The sequence below is a fragment of the Rhincodon typus genome, chromosome 1, assembly GCF_021869965.1.
Source record: "Rhincodon typus isolate 14 chromosome 1, sRhiTyp1.1, whole genome shotgun sequence".
Classification (NCBI taxonomy): domain Eukaryota; kingdom Metazoa; phylum Chordata; class Chondrichthyes; order Orectolobiformes; family Rhincodontidae; genus Rhincodon; species Rhincodon typus.
This window is the reverse complement of record NC_063332.1, coordinates 124,401,593-124,413,197: the sequence shown is the minus strand read 5'-3', so window position 1 is coordinate 124,413,197 and position 11,605 is coordinate 124,401,593. Positions and strand designations below refer to the sequence as shown.

At 38.4% G+C, this 11,605-nt stretch overlaps 1 protein-coding gene across 1 annotated transcript; it reads left to right on the top strand.

The window, feature by feature from the left end:
* Positions 1–653: 653 nt before the first annotated feature.
* Positions 654–9,930, top strand: grpel1 (GrpE-like 1, mitochondrial). Its single transcript, XM_048616545.1, has 4 exons — positions 654–872; positions 5,456–5,612; positions 6,515–6,596; positions 8,796–9,930. Exons 1-4 carry the CDS (start codon positions 676–678, stop codon positions 9,143–9,145), a joined length of 786 nt encoding a protein of 261 aa, XP_048472502.1. The 5' UTR covers positions 654–675; the 3' UTR covers positions 9,146–9,930.
* The last annotated feature ends 1,675 nt before the right edge of the window (positions 9,931–11,605 follow it).

Sequence of the window (11,605 nt, the reverse complement as noted above, 5' to 3'; positions counted from 1 at the left end):
TTTTGTTTTGTATTTTGTACTATTTTCTTGCATAATTTACCTTTGCTCTTTCTTTTGTAACCTTTTGTTAATTTTTAAATGTTTCCTAATCTTGCAGATTACTATTAGCCTTTGCAATCTGGTATGCCTTAGTTTTTGCCTTTTTGTTATCTTCAACTTCCTTGGATGTATTTCCCCATTCTATAATCCTTCTTCCTCACTGGAATATATTTTAGTTGGCTGAAATTGAAGCTCCTTAAACACTGCCACTGCTCATCAATTGTCCTCCTACCTTTTAGTCTTCCTGCCCAGTCCACTAGGATCAAATCTATCCTCCTGTAATTAGGTTTGTTCAACTCTAGAAGTTTCTCACCCTCAAACTGAATGTGAAATTCAGTCAGGGATGGGGCTTCCAGGATTTTGACCCATCAACAGTAAAACAAAGTTACATATTTCCACGTCAGGATGATGAGTGGCTTGGAGAGAAACCTACAAGAGGTCTTTGAACGATTCAACGTGAAGCGATCGCTCGGTGAAACGATTAATGGGTTCACCGATCTTTGTTCGCGCTCGATTTCTCTTCCCTGTTTTCAACTGTAGAAGCCGAGATCGCGCGCTGATTGTGTAACGTCGCTCGAAAGAGGAAGAGGGATTTGATTGGTCAAGGGAGTGACGTATTGCGCATTGACGTCATTGATGGCCATGGCGGAGAGGGTAGCGCGAGTTCTGTGGGCTGGTGGTCGTCTCGCGCTGACCTTAAGACACCGCCCGGGCCGGGATCGGGGCCTCGCGCTCACCGCGGCCGTTAGACCCTGCCCGGAGTGGGGCCTCGCGCTCAACGCTTCCGTTAGGGCCTGCTCGGGTCGGAACGGTAGCGGCTTCGCCGTCCACAGGTTAGTGATCGCAGGCCAATCCGCCCCCGTGTCTCTCCCCAGGTCCGAGGCTCGGTTAAAATTTGCAGCCTCCGTGTTCTCTAATGACGTCCCAGCCCTGGTAATCTTCTTAGTCACTCCGACCCGTTATCACTGATTCCCGTATGTCGGCCTTCAGATTCTCCCGCTGTCCCTCTCTGCAGATGGCACAGCCTCGCCCCTTTCTGATCTCCTTACTGATTCATCCTGTCCGTTCCCGCAATCCTCGTTGTATTCGTAGTCCATTCTACTCTGAAACGTTGGGCTGTCTTTTAATTGTATGAAACCTATAGATATGTAGTTTATAAATTTGGTTAGCACGGTTGCCTTACAGTGCCAGGGACGCAGGTTCGATTTCACCTTGACTGCAGTTTGTGTGTAGAGTTTGCACGTTCTTCCCGTGTCTGTGTGGGTTTCCTCCAGATAGAGGTGTGGTGGATTGGCTATGCTAAAAGTTGCTCCGTAGTTTCCGGGGATGTACAGGCTTCTTTTTAAAATCCCATGTGGGTCACGGGGATGGAGGAGGTGGGATGCTCTTCGGTTCAGTCAAACTCGATGGAATGAATGGCCTTTTTCTGCACTATTGGGATTATATGATTCTGTACAGCAAAGACCTTTTTTATGGCCCTTTGATTTTAGTAGTTAGCTCAGTGCAATTGCTCAATGTTGCATCATCTCAATGCTCCCTTCTCCGTATTTGTTGTGTCTGGGCCTACAGTTTTACTGTAGTGTTTTTAAGATACTGACTTCCTAGGTAAGTACTTTTTTAAAATGTTGTTTGAAAATGTACAAAATTGAGTAGGAAGTGATGCTCATCTACCTGCATAGTGCTTTGACCTGCCATGTTTGAAAGCCTTTGTTCCCTGATGGCTCTATCCTATGTCAATACTGCTGTGTTCACTAATTGTACATTCTTTTCAAAGTGTTCAGTGTTGTTGTGAAGAGTCTTAAAAATATAGCACAGTGCTTACTATTCCAATTTTTTTGCATCTTCTAGCCCTCCCTAAATTGTTCAACTAAAATAATTAATTAGTATTATAGCCATTTTGATGGGGGGGGTGTCACCGCTGCTAATATGTAATCTCCCTTTATTGACGTTGTTCTACGAGCAAAGATTGAATGAAAACAATCCTTCACCCCAGTTCTCAACTGTGAATCTGATATCCTTCCAATGCAAGTATTGTAAATGTTTTATTAACTGACACCTATAAGATCAGGAGTGTACCAGTTGATCAAATATTCTGGTTGATTGAGAGGTCTGCATAATCAATATAAAAACACACTAAATAAAAGAAGTATAATGCAGGGGATATATACATCACATACTTTATTTACAGCATTAATCACTTAAATAATAATGAAACTTTGCCTTAAATAAAACTTATCAGCAGAGAGCCTTCTCACTCTCACCCTCAACTGACTACTTGGAGATTGTGATAATACAGTAAACTTCCAGTGTTTCAGATATATAATTTTTGCTGATTTATCAAGAGTGCACGTTCATAAGATGCCAGTTAAACAAAGTTTGCTATATATACATCCTTAAAATGAGTCCACAACTGTATGCAGTGCATATGCTAAGTTTAACTAAATGCCCTGGACAGTTATGGCAAGGCTTCCTACTTTTGTATTCCAGACCCTTGCAATAAAGGTCAATATCTTGTTTGCCTTCAGTACTTGCTGCAGCTATATGCTAGCTTTTCATATTTTGAGTACAATGGGACATAGATTCTTCTGTACTGGAGTGTTTGACGCTCTCGCTAGCTGTTTGCATAGTTACTTTTCTGTTCAAAACAGAACCTCAATTTTACCAGTATTTCATCTGCCATTTTTATTTTTTTTGCTGACTCATTTATTTCTTTTGCAGATCCTTTGTATCATTGTAATTTGCTTTCTTATTTATCTTTGCATTGCCAGCAAATTGGGCTACATCATTTTGTCCATTTTTCCAATTATTACTACAAATTGGAATTCCAATTTTGGAAATGACCACTTAGCCCAACTGTTTCCTATTACTTGCCTAATCCTATATCCATGCTAATATTTCCCTTAGCATGAACTCTAATCTTGTGCATTAACCTTTTTTATGTAGCACATTATTAAATGTCCTTATTCACCTCGCTCATTACATAGTCATTCAGCACGGAACAAACCCTTCTGTTCAGCCAGTCCATGCCGAACATAATCCCAAACTAAATTAGTTCCATCTGCCTGCTCCTGATTGATATCCGTCCAAACCTTTCCTATTCACGTACTTATCTAAATGTCTTTTTAACAGTTGTAACTGTACCCCATCCACCATTTCCTCAGGAAGTTCATTCCACATGTGAACCATTCTCTGTTTGCAAAAAAAAAAATTGCCCCCTCATGTCTTTTTTAAAGTTCTCACCTCTCACCCTAAAAATGTGCCCTCTTAGTCTTGAAATTATCCATCCTGGGGGAAAGACAACTACCATTAACTCTATCTACGCCCCTCATTATTTTATAAACTTTTATAAGGTCACCTCTCAACGTGCTATTCTGCAGTGGAAAAAGAGTCCCAGCCTATCCAGCTTTTCTTTATAATTCAAATCTTCCATCCCTGGCAACATCGTGGTTAATCTCTTCTGAACCCTCTCCAGTTAATGTCCTTCATGTAACTATGGAACAGTATTCCAGAAGAGGCCTCACCAATGTCCTGTACAACCTCAACATGACTTCCCAACTCCTATACTCAAAAGACAAAGCAATGAAGGCAAGTGCGCCAAAAGCCTTTTTAACCACCCTGTCTGTATGTGACACAACCATCAAAGGATTAGGACCTGAACCCTTGGGTCCCTCCGCTCTACAACACTCCCCAAGGCCCTACCTTTAATTGTATAACCCCTACCCTTGTTTGTTGTACCAAAATGCAATACCTCACATCTATCCAGATTGAACTCCAACTGCCGTTTTTCAGCCCATCTTCAAATAAATTGCCAAACATTATTTCCTTTTCATTAAGTCATGTTGACTCTTGCATGCTTACACTATGATTTGCTGGTTGTTCTATTACTATGATCTTGATCCAATTCAATATTTTCCTAGTGACTGATAATAGGCTGACTGGTCAGTACTTTCATACGTTTGGTCTTCTTTTGTTCTTGAATAGTGTTGTCCAGTCTCCTCAACCCTTCCAGAGTCATAATGTTGAATTCACTTCACCCTAAGGTGCAGCTATGTCTGGGGTTGGTGGTGGCTATTAAAATGATTATTTTTCCTAGTCCTTTCTCTCAATCAAAATTCCTTTAAGTTTCTCCTTTTATGCCACCTCCTTTTCCTTGAGTATTGCAGTGTTTTTTTTAGTCAGGTACATTTATTTTTTCAAAGTCTGCCATTGTGTGTCATTGATCTCCCAGTCATTTCCTCTAAGGAATCAATGTTTCATTACTGTTATGTACTTGTAGAAACTTTTGCTGGCTCTTTACTAGTTTACTAAATTTCTTTTATCCATTTATTAGTCATTCTTTGATTTCTAAAATTCTCCCAATTTTCTGTCCTACATTCTTTGCAATATTGCTTTTTTATTGTTGTCATTATGAAAAGCGCAAATTGATATCTTTAAATATTTTTAAGGGTGATTATTTCAGACCCATGTTTCTCACGCTCAGAGTGAGCATAATATTCTGCCTTGCCATGAAGGTTAGCATTCTATACTAACCTCCTAGAGCAATCTCATCCCATCACAGCTGCCAAGAATATACATTCTGTGTCTGGCACAGTTCTCCTTACTCCATAGATAGTAGGAACTGGAGAATCTGAGATAACCAGGTGTAGAGCTGGATGAACACAGCAGGCCGAGCAGGAAAGGTCAGAAGAAGGGTCTAGGCCTTCCTGCTCCTCTGATGCTGCTTGGCCTACTGTGTTCATCCAGCTCTACACCTTGTTATCTCCTTACTCCATGGCTGGTTTAGATCAATCTTGGTAGATGGCAGTTGATTTCAACCTATTTTTCTAATCAACCTGTTCAGAAATTTTATTACACACTTGTAAAGCAGGTGGGACTTGAACTTGGCATTACCACTGTGCCACAAGGGACATTGAAGGAAGAAATGTCAGCAAGATCTCTTCCCGATTACTCATGAGTGACACTTGCTAGAAGTTGTGAATTTGAATGTTGGTTTCGATTGAACATTCAGCTTAATTACTATCCATGCTGGAGCATGAAAAACTTCCATTAGGGTTAGGTATTGTCCAATTACCCCTGAATGCCTTCAGATTAATGAAGGCACAATTGAGAAAACTAGAATGACCAACGAAATACAATACCATGTTTTAAAACATGGCATTTACAGTTCAAAACTAAGCAAGCTCTAAACTGAATTAATGAATTCCTAACTGACTTAATTATACAAATTGATAGTGATTTGTCTAGTTCCAGATTTAAATAATTAATTAGTGTGGTTACAATTCTCTCCATTACTGTGTTGAATGTGTTGATTGCAATAATTTTAGTTGGATCTCAGCTCGATTCTTAAATAGTCTTCGTTATGCTGGATCTAATTTTGAAACGTTTTTTTAAAAAGAAAACTTAAAATGTTTCTTAGGTTTTTCTGTACAGCTACTCGACAGAAAAACACTGGACAAAGCTACGATGATGACCAAAATCAGACTCGGAATGCAGACAAAGGAGAACCCAGCCCAGCAGAGAAAATACTTGTCGAGGAAAAGAATAAGCTGGAGGAGCAACTCAAGGACCTTACAGTAAGCTTAAAATAACTAAACTTTACATTGATCCTGGGTGACAACATGATTAGTTGGGATAATGCGGTTCTATGACAAGAATATTTCTACCATGCAAGACAGGTTATGCTGGATCATGCTTTCTCCTTGTAGCCTCCACTTTGTCCATGAGCACATATGAATGTTGGAAATATTATGACAATTGCTATATCTGTTTTCACAATGCTTAAACAAACTTGTTTTCAATTTGAGAGGATAGGGGTGCTTTGAATAAGTGGAGTTCTGTATTGCAATTATGAAGAGCACAATTAGTACTTTTAAATGGTTTTTGTGTCCTGGTGCTGGAACTAGGCCATGCTGTTATTGGCTTGAGTGAACATCTTTGGCACATATGCCATCTACAAAACTGCTATCAGTAATATGGAATTATTTTAACTCCAAGAATTTGGCTGCACTTGAGGCACAGTGATGAAACAAGTGGTACTTCCACTACCCAGGAAAATTACTGTAATGTACTTCTGAGATAAGTTAGAGGTCTCTCTTTCTTCAAGGCTTCAAGGTATAAATTTGGCCTGTAGATTGATTAATGAGTTTAAAGTGGTTATATTTTAACCTCTTAAGCTTCTGGGATGTTAAAGACTGTGTTCTTGTATTTTTTTTTCCTCCATATCAAGACATTTTGCACCTGACTTTGCGTAATGTCTGAAAAATAGCAGGCCTGAAGTGCTGCACAAAGTCATTGTGAAAGGCAGCTCTTTGCTGGAGTGTAATTCATATGGCATTTGGTTATATTCTAATAACTGCTTGGTAGACATATCTCTAGGATGTTTCAATAAAAAGTCATCACAATATAGCTTTTCTTTTGAAATAAAGTGATAAGTGCCTAGCTAAAGTGGAAAAAATGAACTCTTTATATTTTGTAGGACAAGTATAAACGAGCACTGGCAGATGCTGAAAATCTACGTCAAAGGAGCCAAAAGCTGGTTGAAGAAGCTAAATTATATGGTAAGAACATCTCAAGGTTGAACAAGGAATGTTAGATCTATGTAGAATCTATACTATCTGTTAATTACACACATTCTTCACTGGCAGACTGGTGATGTCAGATATTTGTAATGGTGTATTCCTATCATGTGCTGTAGTTGGGGAAACATGACATGGGCTGTCTTAGTACAGTTACTGCAGTAACAGGTGGAAATATCATCTGTTTCTTGCTCGAATTGCTTGTAGATATTTCCTTTTGGGGTTGAATGTCTTTGCCTTAAGTTTAAATTGCATTACATCAGAATGATTTGTTCTCAAACCATGATTGAAATTAAGCAATTAACAGACTGCTTTGAGTGAGTAGTACAGAGTTATCACAATCTTTGATTTCATTGTCTGTATTGACAATTTAAAATGAGATTTTCATATTTGGATAAAACTTCTAAATGGAGGGCTTTTAGATTTAACCTGAAGGTTAATTTTCATAATCTCATTTAATTTTGACTTCAAATTCAGGTTACGCCTACTTTGCCTTACTTTCCACACAGCTGTTACTCTTGGTAGTACGTAAAATGATTTTGTTTTGTCTGTTATACAGTTCTCTCATTGGGACAAGTAAGAATGTGGAAATGCAACATTTGACTATTCTGGATATGCCACCTTATTTTTCTGCTTCCCTCACTTTGCTTGTCTCCTTTTTTCTGTGCGTTTGCTACCCATTTCTTTCTTCTGTTAATACCAACAATTTTATCCTGTCATCCAGCACCACCTCATCTTTCTTTCCACTTGTTGTTTGTGTCTGCAGTTTTTTGTTTTTTATTTCATTGGAATTTGCATTATTTTTAATTTGTTTTTAAATTTTCCAGTTTCATTGCAGGTATGATATGCTGTTGTCATGAACACCATGGTTATTATAAAGGATTGGTACAAAGGCTGACAAATTAAACCAGTTAATTGTTGCAGAAACAACTGACTGGTGTTCATGGATTAAGCATTGTGTGTTGCCTTTGTGCCTTACAGTAGAAATTCTTTGCGATCTCTGGATCTTCATTCATGGGACTGAAAGATGCCAATAAGGCGGTAGTGTGTTATGTCTTCATTCTGGTGTAGGGATTTTTGAGGCTATTGTAGTGAGGTGAAAAACCAAAATTGTTGATATTTACTGAGTATTTTTTTCTTGGAAGGAAACATAGTCACTTCTGGTTTTCTGCCATTATGTTTCTGGGTTCAGTGTATTTCCTACTTTTTTTAAAAAAAAAACTCCACTGACCCTATCCAACCTATCACCAAACATGCTTTTTAAATCATTATCCAGTCTTGGTTATCTTAGTGTTCAAATGCAAAGTAAGAAATGTTGTGTTTTGGGTAAGGACATGCCTCTGGAATGCCAATCCAGTGGCATTACCACTGTACCACCATCACTAAGGATACTGTGGATATCGGGGAATCTGATACTGAAACAAAGAACAAACTGCTGTGCTGAAGCCCCAGAAGATGTTTTTTTCCCTTTGGAATATTTCTCAGCTGTAACTTTATGAATACCATTCCTGTACCAGCCTTCTGTGTTGCTTGTTCAGGTGAGAATGGCTATTGAGAAGCTCTGAATTTAGAGGGGAAATAAGGTAATAAATTGCTGAGAAACATATTACTGTTTATTCTTGAGGCATTGTTCCACATGGATTCCATTAGGCCTTCTAGACTGAAAACCTTTTACTGATGGGAACAAGTCTGTTCTGCAAAGGTTAGCTGACATTTTTATTACATGCTTAAAATAGCTACTGCTTTAAAAGTAGAAGAAAAGCTATTTCCAATTCTGGAATGTAGTTTGACACTTTAATTTGCCAGGGTGATGGTATCATGATGCTGAAAAATGGATTGGTGAAAGTCTTGCTGCATATTGGTTACATTCATTAAAGTGCGCTGATTGAATTGACCTGATCAAATTTGAAATGGCAGAGAGTCAAGACTTTTAAGAGAAACGTTTCATACAATTGTCAGGCAAAGTGGCAAAAAGACAAGGGGGAAAATGGTGGAACTTTGGTTGCATACATACCAGCACTGAGTAAATCTAAAGTGTTACTATTGCTATTAGCAAAAGAAAATGGTCTTAGAATGACTTTCACAGTTCTGTTCCTAGTATTTCTAACATGTCCTCTCTCCTGCTTGCTTTTGTACAGTTTAATCCCATCACCGTTTTGACTAATTTTCCCTTTCCTTAAGGTATTCAGGGATTCTGCAAAGACCTATTGGAAGTGGCAGATATTCTTGAAAAAGCAACAGAGAGTGTGCCGAAAGAAGAGATCACAGGACAGAACCCCCACTTGAAGAGTCTTTATGAAGGTCTAATCATGACCGAAGGACAACTTCAGAAAGTGTTCTGCAAGCATGGTCTCGTCAAACTGAACCCCCTTGGAGCAAGGTTTGATCCATATGAGCATGAAGCTCTCTTCCACACTCCAGTGGAAGGAAAAGAGCCTGGTTCAGTGGCACTAGTGACCAAGATAGGGTACAAGCTTCATGGACGCACCCTTCGGCCAGCATTAGTCGGTGTTGTCAAAGGAACAGAATAACTATGTTTAGGACGGACTGCAGTATAGTGCAGAAAGGCCATACAGTTCCATTCTTTGGCTAATGGATATTGTTTTTGTTTATGTTTATGAAGAATTGAAAATAATCCCAAGTTACTATACAAAAACTGAGGGTCTGCAGACTTGAAGATGTTTCACAATTAAGTGAAATGAGATTTTTTCTTCTGTTTTGAGTATTGATCCTCAATAAATATTCAAATCTATTAACTGCCTCCCCACACAGTTTACAACAGACATTGTACATTTGGCTTTAGTTCTAGTTTAATGAAATCACCATCTAGTTGTCTTTTGCCTCCTTTCTCCTGTCAACTTTATAATCTAAAAGCTAAACTAGTTTTCATAACAAAGGAAAACACCTGTTCAAAGCATCCATTTGTATGGTCTTATGCGTAAGTAACTATCCACTTTGTGGACTGTTTAATATTTTATATTTAGTCCTTAAAATTGTGCATTGTACACTGTACAAAATTGAACTCAATTAGTTTAAACATTAGTTAGAAAACTGATCAAGTTATGAAATATTAAGTTTAATATTCCTCTATGCTGTGTAAATTACAGGTGCCAACCTCTTCTGTGGCAGTGTCACTCGTAATACAACATCAGGAATTGAGATATATGGAACTATTCCCTGTATATTCTGTAGATTACAAGGAATGATTGCATAATTGGACAGTTTTTCCCTCACTTGTGGAAAGCACAGAGAACCTAATTACTTCAATTGTTAAGGATATTACAATTGAAAAATAAATTAGACCAAATTAAACTAATTGTTTGCAACTATTTTAAACTATAACTATGAATGTTATTTATTGATTTAAAATAAAGAAACATGCTCATTGTCCTGAGGGTAGGGAAAGGGGGACTCCTTAATGTTTGCATAGCTTATTTTTTTAATTAAACAATAAAATAATAGTTTCCCCATCAAATTTCTATTATACTTCCAAGTCTGATTAATCTCACTCAAATTTAATTGAATTTCATTACCCTTTTTATTGTGAAATTGTTTTCTTGTTAGACTTCTAGGTAAGTTAGTCTAAGTAACCTGTAGATGGAGCCAAAAGTTGCATAGTTAAACTGAAGTCTGTCTAACATACCACTTGTAAATTGCAGATAGATACTCTAGTTGTGAAGGCAACTGACAAATTAGTATATTAATTTGAATGACTGAACTTGGAATTACCTGGTCTATGGAGACATTAGTTTGCTCACTACATCATATTTTGCAAGATTAGAACTGTGATTGAAAGTCAAAGTTCAACTGTGAAACTTAGAATATGAAGGACCAGCATGAAGATATTCCCATATCTTCCCTTGGGATGTTATGGGGACAGTAGCTTAGGAAAAAGTCAAATAGTACCACCAGGACAAAACATTTCATTTAAAAAGGCGAATAGACTAGCTATGTGGAACAGCAATTTCAGGCTTGAATTAGCAGAACACTCCTTTTAAATGTTACTTAAAAGAAAATCATATTTGGTGTTTTGAAATATGTTACACAGTATTATCAGTGGAAGTGTTAAATATATTATTGTTCAGTGGTATGGACAGTGATATGTTAGCATGGTGTGATTGGATAAACTGTGGTAATGAAATTTTAATCTAGTAGTCCCACAGCCAAGATATAAAAGCATTCTTGCATATTGAATGGTAGACTGGGAGTCCCAAGCCAGTGGGATCAGGTCCTTTGGACAAGATGCAGCTCTTGCACTATGCCTCCAGTACCAAAGTGTGCTGAATATACTTGAAACCCTGCCCAACCCCTCCCCATCTACACTTTGCCATTGCTTTCAGGTTGTGGTTACAGCACCTACCTGTTCTTCTGTCATCTGACTATTCCCATATTCCTGTTGTATTCTGTTGATGTCTGTCTAGTACCTAAAGCCTCTCACCAAAAGAAGTGACTCCTTCAAGAAATGAGCAACACCTTACCAAGCAACTGGGGTCTCCTAAAATAATTGATTAGCCAATGGCATAGTGCTTCTGACCCATCTCTTTTGATCAACTTTTAATATTTTGGATGATGAGCCTTTAACTAGTGAGGTAGGACCTTCACATGTCTCCAGTAGGCCAGGTGCTCTGCACACTAGTCTGCCAGCAGGAGTCATGCCCATTATCAGTACTGCAGGTGTTTGTAGTTGGCCTGGACATTGAGATAAATACAGGATCTCACTTTGGCCTGGCCACTGGGCCCTAAGGGGTGGGTGGGAGAGTGGTGTCTGCTCCTGCCTGTGAAATTTGATGGTGAAGTGAGATCCTCAACTGGAGAATTGCCCAGAGGGCTTTGGTTTGACTGGGCTAGTAACCAAACCAAATCTTCCTACACTCAAAATTGTAAGGCATCTTCATTTGATGACTCTTGCTTTCTCACCTGGAAGTGACTTGTAAAAAAAAAAAAACTACATTTAAAGCAATGTTATCCACACATATTCTCTTGATTTACCA

Excerpts from the sequence above, each read along its gene's own strand:
- grpel1 (XM_048616545.1), top strand. The coding sequence starts at position 676 with ATGGCCATGGCGGAGAGGGTAGCGCGAGTTCTGTGGGCTGGTGGTCGT. Across the intron at positions 5,613-6,514 it reads AGCAACTCAAGGACCTTACA|GACAAGTATAAACGAGCACT; the intron begins GTAAGCTTAAAA and ends TATATTTTGTAG. Across the intron at positions 6,597-8,795 it reads TGAAGAAGCTAAATTATATG|GTATTCAGGGATTCTGCAAA; the intron begins GTAAGAACATCT and ends CCTTTCCTTAAG.